The sequence below is a fragment of the Macaca fascicularis genome, chromosome 9 (genome assembly GCF_037993035.2).
Source record: "Macaca fascicularis isolate 582-1 chromosome 9, T2T-MFA8v1.1".
NCBI lineage: Eukaryota > Metazoa > Chordata > Mammalia > Primates > Cercopithecidae > Macaca > Macaca fascicularis.
In genome coordinates this window covers 20,517,228-20,536,478 of record NC_088383.1, presented here as the reverse complement: position 1 = coordinate 20,536,478, position 19,251 = coordinate 20,517,228, and the positions used below count along the sequence as shown (strand labels likewise).

At 34.9% G+C, this 19,251-nt stretch overlaps 1 protein-coding gene across 1 annotated transcript in view; it reads right to left on the bottom strand.

Annotated features, from left to right (window-relative positions):
* The window catches only part of MALRD1 (MAM and LDL receptor class A domain containing 1), a 673,535-nt gene that overhangs the window by 93,441 nt on the left and 560,843 nt on the right, over positions 1-19,251 (bottom strand). The window contains exon 37 of the mRNA XM_074000837.1: positions 18,187-18,253. Within this exon, the coding sequence (XP_073856938.1) occupies positions 18,187-18,253 (67 nt within the window). The remainder of the gene's footprint in view (positions 1-18,186; positions 18,254-19,251) is intronic.

Below are 19,251 nucleotides of genomic sequence, written 5' to 3'. Positions count from 1 at the left end.
ACATTTTCATTCTTCTTCAGCTACTCCAGTCCCAGTGTCTTCTGCTTATCTGGCATTGGAGTCTGGGAAGGCAGCAGGAAAGGAGAGGAATAACTTTTTGATCTGAGCATACTTCCAGTTCTCTGGACCTGGCAGGTGTTTTAAGAAGAAACTGTGTGGCCGGGTGCAGTGGTTCATGTCTGTAATCCCTTTGGGAGGCCGAAGTGGGAGGATCATTTGAGGTCAGGAGTTCAAGACCAGCCTGGCCAACATGGCAAATCACCATCTCTACTAAAAATACAACAAAACTAGCTTGGCCTGGTGGCGCCCCCCCTGTAGTCCCAGCTACTCGGGAGGCTGAGGCAGAAGAATTGCTTGAACCCCAGAGATGGAGGCTGCAGTGAGCTGAGATCACCCCACTGCACTACAGCCTGGGTGACAGAGCAAGACTCTGTCAAAAAAAAAAAAAGGGAAAGAAAAAAAGAAAGAAAGAAAGAAAGAAAGAAAAGAAAGAAAGAGAAAGAGAAAGAGGAAGGGGAAGGGGAAGGGGAAGGGGAAGGGGAAGGGAAGGGAAAAGAAAAAGAAACTGTGGCCTATAACCATACTATCCTGAATGTGTTTGCGTGTCTGATCTCATCTGGTCTTGTCAAAGCTAAGCCAGGGTTGAGGGGTTGAGACTGGTTATTACCTAAATGGGAAGCTTCCTGGGAATACTGTGTGCTGTAGGCTTAAAAAAAAACCTGTAAGTTTTTTTTCACAAGGCTTTTTGGAGTTTCTTTACTTTGGGTTCTCCTCAACTTCTGACAAAACTATTTGGGGAAATCTTTTTGAAGCCACCAGGCTGTCATTACTAATATGGGTAGAATATTCTGTCTCTAGGATTTGTATATTTTTGACTCACTTCTAAGGGGAGACGTGGAGTTTCCAATGTTCTAGCTACTCTTGCTCTGCTTTGATATGATGGGTTGACAGCCACAGCAAATATTTTCAAATATCTCATGTGCTTGACAAACATTCCTATGAGCTTTTACTACTATAAGAAACATATCAATACTCTCTGGGAAGTCCCTTCGAAATGAATTACACTGTGCTTCTCCTTTGGGGGTGGTGTAGTGTGAAACTCACAACATGGCCAAGAAATCTTCAGAAGTCCCCTCTCTCTCTCTCTCTCTCTCTCTATCTATTTTTTTTTTCTTTGAGACAGAATCTTGCTCTGTTGCCCAGGCTGCAGTGCAGTGGCACGATCTTGGCTCACTGTAACCTCCACCTCCCAGATTCAAGTGATCTCCAGTCTCAACCTCCAGAGTAGCTGTGATTACAGGTGCACATCACCACACCCAGCTAATTGTTGTATATTTAGTAGAGACAAGGTTTCACCATATTGGCCAGGCTGGTCTTGAACTCCTGACCTCAAGTGATCCACCTGCCTCAGCCTCCCAAAGTGCTGGGATTACAGGCATGAGACACCGTGCCTGGCCCAGAAGTCCACTCTCTTAACATTTCTCTCTCAACACTTTTCATAGGCTCAATGTAGCACAAAAGGTCTAAAAATCACACTCTTATAATCTGGATAATCTCTTATTTATTGGTTACTTAATCTAAACATCCACTTAACATTTTTTTTCAGCCTATTTCTTAGGAAAATGAGACATATGCAAAAATTGTTGGGTGAGGCCTCTGGTTAAGCTCTTTTGGTTTTTCTGCCCTGCCTTTTTTTGGGTTTCTCTAGAAAGGGGTTAGGATGGAGTTCTGGGCCCAGCATGTAAGATTGGGATAATCACAGATTTGTTTCTGATGTCCTTGAATAAGTGAAACAATATTGGTAACCATTTACCACTACAATTTTTGTTATCAAAAAAATCATCATTCCTTAGGTTTTTAAGCCAGATTTTTATTCCTAGAAACTGAATGTTCTTTATAACTTTTGCATATACTAAGATAGAGATAAAAAGATTCACCAACATCACGGTGCTGGCTCAGAGCCTCTTCTGTGCCCTATTCAGAGCCCTAGGAGAAAGGAATCTATGGGCTGCTTTCCTATCCATGTTGCCTGGTTGGCTGGCTTCCTGCTTCTCTTGGCCAATGGAAGACAGCAGCTGGAGATTGGAAGGTGGAAGGACAGGGAATGTGGAATACATTTTGCCTGCTTCCTCCAACTTCTTCACAATGGCAATAACCAGGTTGTCCTCCAACTAAAGATTTTTCTTTGAAGCTCTACCACAGTGCCAGTTCTCATTAGAAGCTAGTTAACAAAGATCTACTCTTTGTCTCTTTAGATTTAGGCTTTCTACTGTCGCTAGTTTCCTGGAGCCTCAATATGTTGTTCTTTCAACCTTGCTCATACTTTCATTAAAGTAAGAGGCCACTTCATGAAAGTTTTCTTATTTGGGCCGTCTGAGTTGAATTCTCTTTCTACCAGGTTCCTGGCTGATACTACTATACAATTATTAAGTGCAGCAGCAAAAGAAACTATCAACAGAGTAAACAAACATCCTATAGAATGGGAAAAATCTTTGCAAACTAGGCATCTGACAAAGGTCTAATATCCAGCATCTATAAGGAACTTGAACAAATTTACAAGAAAAAACAACCCCATTAAGAAGTGGACAAAGGACATGAACACACTTTTCAAAAGAAGACATACACGCGGCCAACATGCAGATGAAGAAAAGCTCAATCACTGTTCATTAGATAAATGTAAATGTAAATCAAAACCACAATGACATACCATCTCACACCAATCAGAATAGCTACTATTAAAAAGTCAAAAAATAACAGATGCTGGTGAGGTTGTGGAGAAAAAGTAACTCTTATACACTGTTGGTGAAAGTGTAAATTAGTTCAACCATTGTGGAAAGCAGTGTGATGATTCCTCAAAGAACTAAAAAGAGAGCTACCATTGGATCCAGCAATCCCATTACTGGATATGTACCCAAAGGAATAGAAATTGTCCTACCATAAAACACATGCATGTATATGTTCATTATAGCACTATTCACAATATCAAAGATATGAAATCAACTTAAATGCCAATCAATGGTAGACTGGATAAAGGAAATATGATACATATACATCATGAAATACTATGCAGCCATAAAAAACAAAGAGATTATGTCCTTTACAAGAACAGGGATGGAGCTGGAGGCCGTCATCCTTAGTAAACTAATGCAGGAACAAAAAACCACATGCCACCTGTTCTCACTTATAAGTGGGAGCTAAATGATGAGAACACATGGACACATAGAGCAGAACGACAAACACTGGAGCCTACTTGAAGGTGCAGGTTGGGAGGAGGAAAAGGATCAAAAAAAAAAAAAAACTATTGGTTATCAGGCTTAGTACTGGGTGATGAAATAATCTGTCAAACAAATCTCCATGACACGAGTTTGCCTATATTACAAACCTCCACATGTACCCCTGAATCTAAAATAAGTTTTTCAAAGTGCAGTCAAGGCAGGTCTTTTAATTCCAAGGCCAGTCTTCCTTCCCTTGTATATCATGATGTTTCATATACTGTATAGCCAATGAATGACTAATTTAATTTTATGTATTATGATGTTTTGCCATAAAAACAAACCAAAAAATATAGGCAAATTCTTGTCGATATAAATATATGTTTGCTAGGGCAATTTATCCTAGTTAAATATATACTATAAATATATATTTACATATATAAAATGCCTTTCAAATATTCTTTTTATGTATATAACTTGTGTTCCCTTGACACCATAAAATCCATAAACAACAGGAAAAGACAATACATCATAATTTACATTACTATGGAGAAAATTCTTACAATATAATTTTTAATTCAACAAATGGAAAAGAATAATATATGTAAAGCCTTATTCTCATTACTGAAGTCTTTATTCAAACTAAACACACTCTTATTCTAACACTGTAACAGGAAAATATTGCTTTTTGGTTTTTATCTACAGAAAGAAAAATGTAATTCTTAGAAAATGTTCTTGTTTCAAAGTTAGAATTCTCCCTATATATTCAGAAAGCATGCTATATTAGTCTTCAAAATTGTTAGATGGTAGTAGCACTAAAATGAAAAGACTTACTATGAAGTGATATTATATGTTTTCATTCTAGATGCCCAAGCAATAAATTTGAAAGAGATGTATTTTTTAATTCAATACCAAAGTGTATGTTTATATAACCATATATAAAAACTCTAACCACTGATCATGAATACTCGTAATTTAACCTTAAACTTGGGAACATAAACCAGTTTCATTATCTCCTTCTTTTGCCTGGTGGAAATAAGGAAAGTAAGTCTTTCTCTGAAAAATACAAAGGGATTCATGGCAGAATTACAGACAGAAGATTAGGGCAATGGCAAACATTAACTAGTGCTTTCAGAGGATAAGAAAAGTCCCACGGGGGTTTCAAAATTAAAATGCATTGAACTACTTAGATCTGTCAACATTTCTCTACTAAGAGGGATAAGTTCAAAAAGTTCTACCTCATTTGCTAGATTTTGCTTCTGTAAGGCAGAGATCAGCCACCTAGCAACAGCACAAAAGCTTCTACTCTGACATAGTTAAACTCATGCTGGCTGAGCAGGAAGAAAAGCTGTGTAGGATCAGAGCAGAGCTGGATGGCCTGCCGTTCCAGGGCCACTGGGGAGGCCTGGTTGGGGAAATTGTGAAATTCAGTCTGAGGAGTGACTTTTTGTCAGCATTCTTAGAAGCTCCAGTCTCTTGAGCGCCACCACTGAGCTGTGTCTCTTGCTTCTGTTCAGTAGAGTGCATTGGCCACATGCACACACATCACAGACAGCAAAGAAAGAAGAGGTGTCATTTTCAACCAACGTCTACCCCATGAAGCTTGGTCATGCACATACTAGGAAAACTGATAAAGTGAAAACTGTGTAGAAACATTTTCCTATGCAGCTACTTTAGGATGGGGGATGGAGTGAGTTTTTTGAATCTCCTGATTCTTACACTCTAGACAGCTATTTCTTGTTCTCTCTTTTAAAGCAAGTCCTCTGGCATTAGATACTGCCCCACAAATAACCCACTACTCTTCTCAGAGGACAGAAATATCTACTTAGCAGTCAGGTCATACTAGAGATCTTGGAAAATATCTGGATCACAAATCCCTGTCAGCAATGACCAGTGAACGGAATCTGGGCCATGCCTTTCCTTAGAGAATGCCCTCCCTGGTTGAGTCAACAGGTCATTCATTCGGGAGGTACCAACTGCGAAAGCTTACGGCTATCACCGGGAGCCTAAAAACCATTTAATAGCTAAGTGTACAAACATATCACGAGGATTTCTCTCTGGGAAAGGAGAGCAGAGAGGGGGAAATTAGGTATTACTGTGCTTTTCGTTTTTGTGAGTCTGTTGGCATATGTGATTGGAGTACAATCCAGCTCTGCAAATGAGGCAGGGAAGAAGGCTCGGTGAGCTTGGCAAGAGCAGTTTGTTGCCTCACCTTCAATCACATTCCTGGTCTGTCTTGCTTGCTTGGCTCTGCAAGAGGCAGAAAGTGTGTAATGCTTTCTGACAACATGGAAAGAAAAACTGAGGGACGGGCACATTCATCTGCAGGACACTTTGTTAGAAGCAGCCAACTGACTGCCTTTTACTGTAAGAGATGTTAGTTTTTTTAAAACATAAAAACTATTTTTTTCTTTTGTTTCTTACCTGAAAAATTAGCAACATATGTTTTAAAAAATCTTTTTAATGCCTTTTTAAGTTATAAAAAGCAGTACCTGGTAAAATAAAAATGCAAAAATTTAAGTATGAAATCTCTCTTTCCCCCAAGCCAGTCTTCCACAGAGCTCACTAACCATTCTTAACAGTTTGATGTCTAACTCACCAGTCTCCTTTTTCTTTTTCATACAGTTACACATTTTCTCCCTCTCCAAACAGGATCTTAATATACATATTATTCTGGCATTTGCCTTTTCACCTAACAATATGGATACTTTTCTATGTCAGGATTTATATCTTCTATTTAAAAAAAATATTACATAGTATTCCTTGACACTATTTGGAACACTTAACTGTGTTTTCAATATGGTGCTATTGCAAAATGCCAAAAGCAATACATTTGTGTTTGTATTTCTTGTTAGTAGGCTACAATCCTAGGATTGAGATTGTTAAATTAAGGAATGTGTATATTAAAACATTGAATGAATATTGCCACTTTATTTTTCCCAAAAGTTGTATTTTTCTCCATGTTGTATATTTAGAAAAGTTATAGTCCCATTGTCACTTTAATAGGTAAAAACAGGATATCCATGACTTACTTTGCACTTATTTATTAATTAGGTTGAATTTTTTTTCAGATGTGTGTTGACCATTTATTTTCCTTTTTCTGTAAATAATGTTGGTCTAGTTTATCCGTTACATAGTTTTTATTGTTTTGAGGGAATACGGTATATATTATGAGTAATCCCTAGCTGTAGTGTATCCTGTATATCTTCCTCCTGGCCTGTTATTGTTTTTTCTTTCCTTTTTTTTTTTTGGAGACAGTCACACTCTGTCACCCAGGCTGGAGGGAGTGGTGGAATCTTGGCTCACTGTAAAACCTCTGCCTCCACCCGTGTTCAAGCCATTCTTCTACCCCAGCTTCCCGTGTAGCTGGGATTACAGGAACCTGCCACCACACCTGGCTGATTTTTGTATTTTTAGAAGAGATGGGGTTTCATCATGTTGGCCAGGCTAGTCTTGCACTCCTGACCTCAGGTGATCTACCCTACCTGGCCTCCCAAAGTGCTGGGATTACAGGTGTGAGCCACCACACTTGGCCCTGGATATTATTTTTTTTTTAATTTTGTTTATGGTGTCTTTTACCACACTAAATACTTTTGTTTAAGAATTATCCATTTGATCAAGTTTTCAAATCTGTTTATCTTTTATTTTATGGCTGCTTAGTAAGTTTAGAAAAGACCTTCATACTTCCAGATTTTAAAATATTCTTGCATGCTATTTTCCCTAAAAAATTTTATACTTTTCCCCTATATATACTTTTAATAATTCTGAAATTAATTCCTGCATGTCAATAATAATTTACATTTTAAATTAATGGCTAGCTAACTATGTTAATATCAATTATTACATATTCCAACTCATCCATTCTCATTAACTTGAAATGCCACCTATTTTATACTAATTTTATGTAACCACATTAAGCTATTTGTAGACTTTTTATTCTTTTCCAAGGGTCTATTTGTCTATTTCTGTTCCAGCTTCATAATATTTATTACAATGACTTTATAGCAAGCTGTATCGTCAAGTATTGTAAATACTATTTCATAATTTTGACTTTAAGTTTTATTTTTCCAAGTGAACATTAAAATCCATTTGCCTATTTCAAAATCAAACAAAAATCTAAAGTATTAACTAGATTTAATTAGTCAATGTAATTAATTGGCTAATGGTCATTTGTGCAATATTGAAAATCACTAACTCTAGAAAGTGGTTTGTTCATTTTTTTTTCTATCCATTTATTTAGGTCTTCTGTGAGGGTCCTTCATTTGTGCTTTTTAGGGTTCTTTATGTGGGTGATGCATGTGTACTGTTCAGTATAGGCCTCTATATATTATAATAATTACTACTATTTCAGAATGGAGCCCTTTTCCAATTATCTACTTTAATTATTATTACTACTGGTGAAAAGGAAATTCATCTAGTCTTTTATATTTATCTTATTTCCATCTATTTCGCTGAAACCTGTTTTCAATCTAATAGTATTGCAGTAAATTTACGTGGATTTCCTAGGCTGTCAATATCTGCAAAAATATTTGTTTCCTCTTTTTCAATATGTTTAGCTTCTACTTATTTTGGCTTGTACCTTTGGCTAAAACCCCGTGAGCAAACAGAATAATCCAAGGCCGGGCAGACCCCCTGACTTAAAAAAAAAAAAAAAAAATTCTTGGTTTTAAGGGATAATGCCTTCAGTTTTTTGACAGAAAACACATTGACACTTTTTGGAGGGAGAGACTACAGTTTTGACTTTTAAATTTCTCCTATGTCTACCAATGTACTCAACTTTTATGCCTATTCTTGGGCCAATTTTAGTAATTTATGCTTTTCTACAAAATTGTCTTTTCCATAAGTTAGATTTGAAAATAATGCATCACCCTGCATGGCCTCTCAAGCTTATTACCTAAAATACATCTAAATATTCTCTACTTTAAATTGACTTTTTTGAAACTTTGGAATGATTTTTCTTTGCAAAGCATCCCAATGTTATTATGAGGATTTTTGTTAGTCCTCAACATTTGAGTACTACGTTATGTTTGAAAGAACAACAGCAGAGGCCATGGTCTTACATTTTGATGATGTGTTTTATATTCCACCTAGTAAAGAATGATTGTTGGTTGCTATGGAGGTAATTTAGCTGATGTTAAATATGCAATTGGCAAACAGATTACTAGTGTCTCCCACTTAGATACACAATTTTTTAAAAAACATTCTTCAGTAAATAAAACAATTATTAATGATACATTTCAGCAATTGCAGTATCCTCTTTTAATTCACAGCTTCATCATGGCAGAGAAGGTTAGTTTTAAGCAAATGTCCATTTTCATCCTCTGCCTTAGTGAGAGGTTAGGTAATTTTTTAAAGTCATAGAGTTAGTTAGCAGTGGAGCTCATACCTAAACCTGGGTCTGTCCGTTTTTAGAATCATATCTCTTTCCTTTATTGTACACTGCACTGCACACAGGATATGATCTATATGCCTGTGGGTTCAGGGAATGTTCTAGAGAGGAGATTCTACATTAACTGGGAAGTAAAGGATGAATCTGGAGTTTTTCAGTTAGTCAAGGTGGGAAAGCATAAAATAGGCAATATGAATTCTCATAGGAACAAAACTGCACAGCATGTTAAAGAAAAGGAAAGAGCCAAATGCAAATAAAGCTAAGTTTTAGATTTTCTTTAAGGCATTTTATTCAAATTTGTACTCATAGTATCATGCAACCCTAGAATCATAAGCCATCTAGTCAGATCTCCAAAGAGGTAGCATCCATAAGGGTTGAGCATAGATCATGGCCAAAGAACTACGTTTGAATCTGGACTCAAGCAACTGTTTTGTTTTTTGTCTCTGCGAGAAGTACTTAATTTCACCATGTCTCATCTCTCTCTTTCTTTTTCTCTCTCTCTTTTTAAAATAGGATCTCATTCAGTCACACAAGCTAAAGTGCAACAATGCCATTATAGCTCACTAAAGCCTGTGCTCAAGCAATCCTTCCACTTCTGCCTCCAAAGTGCTAGGATTACAGGTGTGAGCCACTGTGCTCAGCCTCATCTAAATGTTCCCCATCTTTTTTTTTTTTTTCTTTTTTTGAGACAGTCTCACTCCGTCACCCAGGCTGGAGTATGAAGTGCAGTGGTGCGATCTCAGCTCACTGCAACCTCCACCTCCTGGGTTCAGGTGATTCTCCTGCCTTAATCTCCAAAGCAGCTAAAATTATAGGCATGTGCCATCAACCCCAACTAATTTTTGTATTTTTAGTAGAGATGGAATTTCACTATGTTGGCCAGGCTGGTCCCAAACTCACGATCTCAAGTGATCCACCTGCCTTGGCCTCCCAAAGTGGTGGGATTATAGGTGTGAGTCACCGTGCCCAGCCAAAATGTCCCTCATCTTAACTGCTGAATTACACATACTATTACCTGTTCTACAGGTTTATGTCATGAGCATAGGCATGTCAAACACTTAGGTGGTGCTTGACATGTAATTATCAATAATAACACACTTTTTAGGTTATTTTAAAATTTGAGTCAAATGAAAGAAAGCTACAGAACAGTTTCAGTGATGATAACTATATTTTTTTCATTTTCCTTTAGCTTGGCCCAGAAAATAACTTTTCTATACCTGGCCCAAGGAAAGCTTCTTAACTGTTCTATGTTCCCCTTGCATTCCATGGTATGGGTATATCATATAATAGATTATTCATCTGTGGGCATTTAGGATGTTTCCAATATTTTGAAATTATAAAAGTGACAGAGGCCTTATGGACATGGATTTTCATAGTGTCAGAACTGTGCGCCTACAGAATAAATTCTATAAATGGAATTGTTAGGTCCCAAAGTAAATGAATATGTAGTTTTGTTAGAGACTACCAAATTTACCTCCATGAGAATTACACCAATTCGCATTAGCAATTAGCAAAGTGTGTGTTTCTTCATATCTTTGCTATCAAAATATGTTGCTTACTCAAGAAGTGAGAAATGACATCTTAGCATTGTTGTAATTTGCTTTTTTAAATAAATGAATCTTTTTTCATATGTTTATGCATTGTGATGGTTAATTTTATGTTTTAACTGAGCTAAGGGATGCCCAGATAGCTGGTAAAATATTATTTCTGAGTGTGTCTGTGAGGATGTTTCCAGAAGAGATAAAAATGATTCACCTTCACCAGTGAGGGGAGGTTTCATGCAACCTATTGAGAGCCCAAATAGAATAAAAAGATGAAGGGAGGGGGAACTGGTTCCTTCTTGAGATGGGACAACCATCTTGCTGCTCTTAGACATCAGAGGTCTTGGTTGTCAGCCTTGGGATTTGGGATGTACAACATCCATCCCCAGTTCTCAGGTCTACAGCCTTGGACTGGGAGTTAGAGCATTGGCTTCTCTGGTTCTTAGTCCTTCAAACTGGGACTGAATTACATCACTGTATTTCCTGGTTCTTCAGCTTGCAGATGGCATGTTGTGGGATTTCTCAGCCTCCATAACTACAGGAGCCAATTCTCATCATAAATCTTTGCTTATATATCTACGTATATCCTATTAGTTCTGGTTCTCTGGAGAACATTGATAAATACAAGCATCATTCTCTACATTTTAAAATTAATTTTTTATCTCTTTCTTCTCTGTGATATTTGGGCTTTCTCTGTATATTAAAATAGTTCTTTATGTATTAGGGATATTTGTCCTTTTTCTGATACATGCAACGTAAGTATTTTCTCTCAGATTTCCACTTATCTTTTGATATTGCTTATGGTGGTAATTTTTGTCATAAAAAAAGGTTTTTAAAAATACATTTTTATATAATTAATTTTATCTGTCTTCAAATACAATTGCATTCGAGTCATTGAAATAAAGCTTTTTCCTACATTCATAATATAAAGAAATTTACTGTGTATTTCTTTAGTGTGTATGGTTTCACTCTGAACTCTGATTTAAGTGAAGATTATCTTTGTGTATATATAGTGTGAGGTATGGTTCTAATTTTATCTTTTTCCAAATACTTAACTAGTTGCCCCAATACTCCCTTTTAAAAAGTTCATCTTTGTCCAGAAATTTGAGATGCCATCTTTATCATTTACTAAGTTTTCATATGTACTTGGATTCATTTTTTAACTTCCTACTCTACTAGTCTGAAATGTTGAATTGTCTATTCAAATGCCTGCATAATGCTGTTTAACAATAAAAGCTTTATTCTATTGATACTGGTATTCTCATAGCTTCTCATGGCTACTCAGATTCTCATAGCTTGGGTTTTTGTTTTTTTCAGTGTTTTACTAGCTATTGTTCCACTTATTTTTCCATATGAATGCAATATCTAATTGTTTACCCCTACAAAAAGCTTGTAGGTCTTTTTGTTGAGATTGTGTTAAACTTACAGAATTATCTAGGGAGAAGTGACACCTTTATGATGTTAAGTCAACTATCCAGGAAAGGAAATATTTTTCCACTTGTTTAAGTTCTTCTGGATTGTTTTTATTATATAGCTTTGCTCTATTTTATTAAATGTATTTCTAATATTTTATCTTTTTGTTGTCAATGTGAATAGAGTTTTGTTTTTCATTTTTTCCTTTTAATAGTTTTGTCTATGTATGTAGACTATTAATCTAAGAATACTAATTTTATATCCTCCAAACCTGCTTACTAAATTGTTTTTATTGTTTGAATTAACTTTTATCAATTCTCTAGGGTTTTCCAGGTATGCCATCATGATAACTTCTTTTCTAATTCTTGATAATTTTTTTCTTATTGGTGACTACCTCCAGTGCAATATGAAATATCAGTTTAACTAGTGGTTATACTTGCTTTGTTTCTAATTTTAATGGAAGTGCTTTTTATGGTTTTCTCTTAAGGAAGGTGCCACATTTAGGAATAGGGAATACAGAGTTTACCATACTTAAAAAATATCCATCAATTTACATTTTCTGTAGTGCCTCTTTTTAAAATATAAAGAATGGATGTTAAATTTTTTCAAAGACTTTTTCACAACTCTGGAGACAATCACAAGAGTTTTCTTTGTTCCTTCGCTTTCAGAAGTCTAATGCCAGCCGAATCCCTTGTCCTCCTGTGTTATTTGGTTCTTTTCCTAGAGGCCATGAACATTTTTTTCTGTATCTTAAAGTTTAATATTTTTCCCAGGATATGCATTAGAGTTTTTGGTTTTGTGTTAAAATTTTCAGGTACTTGCTGACTTTTTCAATATGTAAATTCAGGTCTCTTTTCATTTTTTGAAAAAAGTTTACTTGAATTATAGTTCAAATGTGAGTTCTGTTCTACTAGTTTATTTTCCTCTTTAGGGACTCCAATCATATGAGTGTTCTTTTTCTTCCATTTTAATTACTTTCTCTTTGATTCTCCTTACTTTATCTAATTTCCATTTCCTTATTTTTCCACTTTTGTTAAAAATTTCTTAATACATTTATATTTGAATATATCATCCTTTGGAAATGATAATTTAATCTTTACTTTTTCAATTTCATTTTTTCCTGGGTTCAAGCAATTAAGTTAATTCAGCCAATTTATTTCCTTGGGTTCAATTGATTCTTACTGTGCGTGTGTGTGTGTTTTGTTTTTTTTTTTAACCCATTTTTATACTTAGACTTTAAAATTTTAAATTAAAGTGTTGCATGTATTTGTTTTCAAATATCCCCAATTGTATGTTTTTTAAAATAATATTTAATTTAGCCTGGAATTGGACTTAAAGGTCTTAATGTATTTTATTTTTTACACGTTTCTTTGTTGTTTTTTCGGTGGGGAGAGGAAGTGTTCTAACTGAATTTTATTTTTAACAAAGGCCTTGTATGAGTGAAAATTTCATTTGTCCCTTCAATTTATGAAATTTGAGATAGTTTACAAGATTTCTAATTTAAGAGCACCCTCTTCTGTCATTGTAGTAAAATGGAATTTCTTTAATAGATGACAATTTTTTTTTTGGTAGTTGCTCTATCCTATAAATTGGAGAGTAATTTCTTTTTAGCATGATGAACACATCATATGCTTACTTAGTACTTCTTGCTGCATACATAGGAAATCCCCCACTAATTCTTTTTTGAATGATAGTTTGGGTTATGGTGAGGTCATTTTCTCATATTTCAATACATTTCAAGAATATATTTCAATGTATTGATGCTTTTCTTTGAAATTTCAGGACTTTACATTCATTCATCATTTATTTTGTGAGCCACCTACTAAAATAACTCTTGCAATGTCGGGTATACATTAGGGACTGGTCATGAAAAGGTACTGAAGACATGACCTTTGTTTTCTTGGCCCATGGTCTTCAAAATTTTTGCCCATGAACTCTCCAAAGGAGTTTTTGAAAAATTTCACAGTCCCTTTAATTTTAAGTCAAAATTAATGTTTTTCAGGTTAATATTAATAAATTACAAAAGATATAATTTCCAGGTTACTGTAAATGAAACTGACATCACTCTCTTAAATGTAGACGTCGAAAATGTAATTACAATGGTGATTGAATATGCGCCATCTTTCAATACAAAATACCTAAAAGTTTTTAATAGTTAGACATTTTAATTGGGAGCTAAACATCAAATATACATGAACACAAAGAAGGGAACAACAGACACTGGGGCCTGCTTGAGAGTGGAGGGTGGGAGGAGGGTGAGGATAGAACTACTACCTATTGGGTACTATGCTTATTACCTGGGTGATGAAATAATCTGTACACCAAACCTCTGAGACATATAATTTGTTTATATAACAAACCTACACATGTACCCGTGACCCTACAATAAAAGTTAGTAAATAAGTTTAAAAAAAAATTAAATGTACCTTTCTTCCTTAAACTAACCTTTTGATTTCTCTTCTCGACATATTTTTATCCTAATCTATTTTATACTTTAAGGTCTTTGATTATATTATTAATTTTTTTCTGTCACAAAATATGAACAATAATTTATTATTATTATTGAGACAGGAACCCACTCTGTCACTCAGGCTGGCATGATCACAACTCATTGCAGCCTCTACCTCCCAGGCTCAAGCAATACTCCTGCCTCAGTCTCCCAAAGTACTGAGACCATGAGGGTGAGCCACTGCGCCTGGCCTTTATTTGGATGAAATGCTTTTTATTAACCATGATGTTTTCACGTTGTCACATTTGTCAGATAGTAATTTAGTTTTGATATTTTGAACAAATTATCAGGCCAGAAATACAAATTCTTGCAAAAGATAAATAAGAATTAATAGCTAGAAAAACTTTCAATGCAATGATGTCAATATATAATGTTACACTTCACAATGTTTCTTTCAGAAAAGCAACTGATCTGTTGTGCTATTGTTATTTATTCCTTTCGTTCCTTTTTTGTGTTAGATTTAAACATTTTTCACTCCCGTTTCATTAATTTATATAATGTGTACTTTGTAAGAAGTCAGCATATTTAACAATTTTTTGATGACCATACTTGTTGGAGGTATCCTTAAAAATGAAAACTAGCAAAAATTTGGGCAAAACAAATTCTGATCATCATAAAGAACAGAATTTTACTGGAAATGCATTTTTTAGATAGATGGGGCTGATTTTCAACAGGTAGTTTTGTAAAACTAATACTCGTAAAATATTGTGGAAAGGGAAGCAAGAGAGGAGAGGAGTCAGAAGGAGGAAAAAGCGACCGTCCCTGGGTGGGGTGGAATCGGCTTCCCAGAAAAAACGTCACCTATGTTGGATCTGAAGGATGAAAAGGCATCCTCTGGGCAAATAGGTTAAAAAAGAGAAAGTTCTAGACAGAAGGATCAGTTTATCCAAAGCTTAGAGAAATAGAAGAACATGGCCTGTCCAGAAAACTGGTCTTTTAGAACACATGACATTTGCGATGCCTAGGAGATATCCAAATAAAATCTGAATGAGATCTGGCATTACGTCGCTGGTTAAATGTGGAGTCTGGTCTGCTGGTAAGCTGTATGCAAAGTCTACAAATTTTATTCCCAGGTCCAAGGCTAGACAAGATTAGATAGTGAGCAAGTGTAGACAGACAGGACAGAAACTGCAAGCATCATCTAACATCCCAATATTTAGACAACAGGAAAGAAAAGGAATGGGTGAAGGAGAGTGACAGGCATGATCAGTGATATCCCAGAAACCAGGTAATGAGAAAGAGCAATCCACGCTAAACACTGCCAAGATGAAAAGGTGAAAAGTAAAGATTATCACTTTATTATAAATTCCAGGTTAAAGTGCCTTTTTAATATGAGGGGTTTCAAATTTACAAGAAGAAAACAAACAACCCCATTAAATAGTGAGTAAAGGACATGAACAGACACTTTTTGAAAGAAGATACACACACAGCCAATAAGCATATGAAAAAAGTCCAACATTACTGATCATTACAAGAATAGAAGTCAAAACCATAGTGACATATCATCTCACACCAGTCAGAATGGCTATTATTAAAAAGTCAAAAAATATCAGATGCTAGCAAGGTTGGGGGAAAAAGGAACACTTATATACTGCTGGTGAAAGTGTAAATTAGTTCAACCATTGTCAAAGCGGTGTGGTGATTCCTCAAAGAGCTAAAAACAGAACTACCACTGGACCCAGCAATCCCATTACTGGGCATATACCCAAAGGAATGTAAGTTTTTCTATCATAAAGGCACCTCCACACATATGTTCATTGTAGCACTATTCACAATAGCAACAATGAAGAATCAATCTAACTGCCCATCGATGGTAGACTGGATAAAGGAAATGTGGTACATACACACCATGGAATACTATGCAGCCGTAAAAAAAGAATTAGATCATATCCTTTGCAGGAACATGGACGGAGCCAGAGGCCATTATCTTTAGCAAACTAACGCAGGAACAGAAAACCAAATACCACATGTTCTTACTTGTAAGTGTGAGCTAAATGATGAGAACACATGGATGCACAAAGGGGAACAACAGACACTGGGGCCTACTGAAGCATGGAGGGTGGAAGGAAAGAGAGGATCAGGCAAAATAAAAAATGAGTACTAGGCTTAGTACCTGGGTGATGGAATAATCTGTACAAAATCCCCCATGACAAGTTTAGTTAATAAATATTTGACTCAATAAATTTTTAATAAATAAAACTACACATGTAGGTTTGTTACATAAGTAAACTCGTCATGGAAGATTTTGAACGTAAAATAAACCCTGAACCTAAAATAAAGATTAAAATAATATACAAGGGATCTAAGAATTTAAAATTTTGTGTGTATGTATGTTTGTGTAAAGAAAAACAAATCTAAATGGATACAAACCTTACTACTACGGACTAGGATTTGACTGTCAAGAGTTCTACTTTTTGCCTGATACACTACTGCATGTTTTAAAAAGACTTATGACAATCCACATATATTACTTTTTTAGTTCATAATTTTAAAGAAAGAAAACTGAATGAAATGGCTAAGCTATTACAATACGGAAAAAGTTTCAAAAGTCATTTTTTCATACCTACATTCTAGACAGCACTAATTCCAACATTTGTTTGCACTGATGTTCATTATAGTTATTTCACTATTTGTAAAGTATGATTTGCTATCAAAAATAATACTTTAGGACATTTGATTGACTTTCTTAGCAGTAAATTCCTTTCTACATTTTTCTCCATTGACTTCCTTTCTTCTCTCGATTCTCTGTCTCATTTCCCTCACCTACGAGTTCTCCCATTTGAGAGAAGTTTAGGACTTCACCATCTGGATTTTAATTTTTAAAGTTTATTTAAGACCACGACAAGAATGTAAAGCTCTTTTCTTGCTCTTTCTGGGAGTCTTCTGGCCTAACTGTCAGGATTAAAGAGGACAAAAATCAAACCTCTTTACTGTAAGCAGTCGACATTAATTAATATTATTTACTCAGTTGATATTTAGTAAACATTATTTATGGTATAATTCACACTTCTTTCAGAAGATTTTAGAAATTAATATTATGTATCCTGTTTTCCATCAAGTAATAGTTTCTGATAAATTAATTTCCATAGAAGCTGACATGGGGAAAAGTATAATTCTGTTGACATGCTGAGAAATAAATTATGTAAAACATTGAAAGAGAAAACAGTTCCAAGAAACTCATTAGTAGTTACATTTCAACAATGTTAAACTAAAGCAGTGTCTAAATATAGTCCATCATAAAATTTTTGCTATTGTTTTAATTGGTAGATTTTTTTATTTTTTTAGGAATAAACTACTTTTTCTAAATTATGTGTGTTGATTCAGAAAGAAATAAGGACTCAAACAACTATTAATCATTGTTTTTCAGATACCTTTGTGTGTTTTGTAATGATTTGAGTAGCAACCTTCAATGAGTTTTCTAATAAGGAAAGTGATATATCCATTGGTCTGCTAGCTTATACAGGCATAAACACAAATATAATGAAATATGCGTCATTTCCTTTGGAGTTCATGAAACTGTTTTGCACAATTCCTCAAAGGGTGAGAGAAGAAATCAAGCCATCTTTGATATGCAATATAAATATCTCCCCAAAGAAATCACAAGGCCTATTTTTGTTTACTCTTGCTTTGAGTCTGCAAATGTATTTCTTATCTATACCTTAACTTTACTTTAAATACCCACTGCATATACAAGCAAATGATTTTATTTATAAATTAATTTCATCCTTTGTTGTTAAAGAGAAATATGAACTTTGAAATGAAGACAGAAAATATAGACACAAAGTTCATCTGAAATAGAAAGATATTCATATCAGAAAAAAATCTTTTAAAAACCTGATAGAAATATTAATGCAAGGAATAGTATTATTAAAATTATATATTCCACATATAAAATGATGAAAAACATACACAATCATAATAAATAACACATATTTCTCTGAAATGTACTCAGATATTCCTTTACCTTATTCAGACAGATAAATGTAAATATGCCATTATCCACTGTTTTTACATCAATTACTAGCCACCTACTAATTGATGCTCTATTACAGCAGCCTATAGAAAAATAAGTAAGCCAGCTTCAAAAAATCGTAAAAAAAAAAATTAAACAATGCTTCTTACCGACACATAGGACCATTTTTCTCCACTACACAAGTCCCACCATTTCTGCAGTAATTTAATGGACATTCTAAAAAGAAGCATCACAAAGATGCCAGTTAATTATAGATAGTATTAGGAGAGAGGAGAAGATATCACCATTTGTCATGACATTAAATCTAATAATCTCTGAGAGTAAATTCCTTTCCAGTTGCAAAAAGCAAAAGAATTTCCGTAGGTTACTTTCCTGTACTCCCTTCAAATTTGTCCAGTGGCCCCTGCTGCCCTGAATGTGTTCATGCCCTTCACATGCCTGAATGATCCACAAAAAGAGAAGACTTAAAAAAATTATTTACTTGTTTAATTTTTTAAATTTTTTAAGCAAAAAATCTAGTCACTATACACTATATATACACATACATACATATGTATGTATGTATATAGTGTGTGTGTATATATAGTGTGTATATATAGTCTGTGTGTGTGCGTATATATACACACACACATATGTACATACACACACACACACATATATAGTATAGTGACCAGATCAGGGGATTAGGGAAGTTGGCATATCCATCATCTCATAAATTTACTGTTTCTTTGTGTTGAGAACATTCAGTATCCTCCTTGGAACTATTTGAAACTGTATGATATATTATCGTTAACTATAGTCATCTCACAGTGCTTTAGAACACTAGAACTTCCCCCCTGGATTGGGTATCATCCACTTATTTAGAATGTGTCTGCATGACATATTTGTGATGACAATAAAGTGTTTTGTTTACTGAAACATTTCTCTAGTTCTACACAACAGTCCTCATGTCACGGCAGGCAAAAGCCTTTGATACGTCACTCACTTATGAGCATGCAGATGTCCTACCTCTGCATCCATGATAGATGTCAGTATAACTCAGGTTTGCCCCTGGTCTTCTTATTTCACTGCTTGTGTCACTCCCTAGTTCTAGTTTAACAGGAACATTTATTTTCAAAGGTGGTTTACTTAATAGGTTAAAAAGAAGCTAAATATCTTCATAGAGTAACTACTGGGAGAGTGGTGAGCACATTTAGCTCCTGATGCTGTGTTCA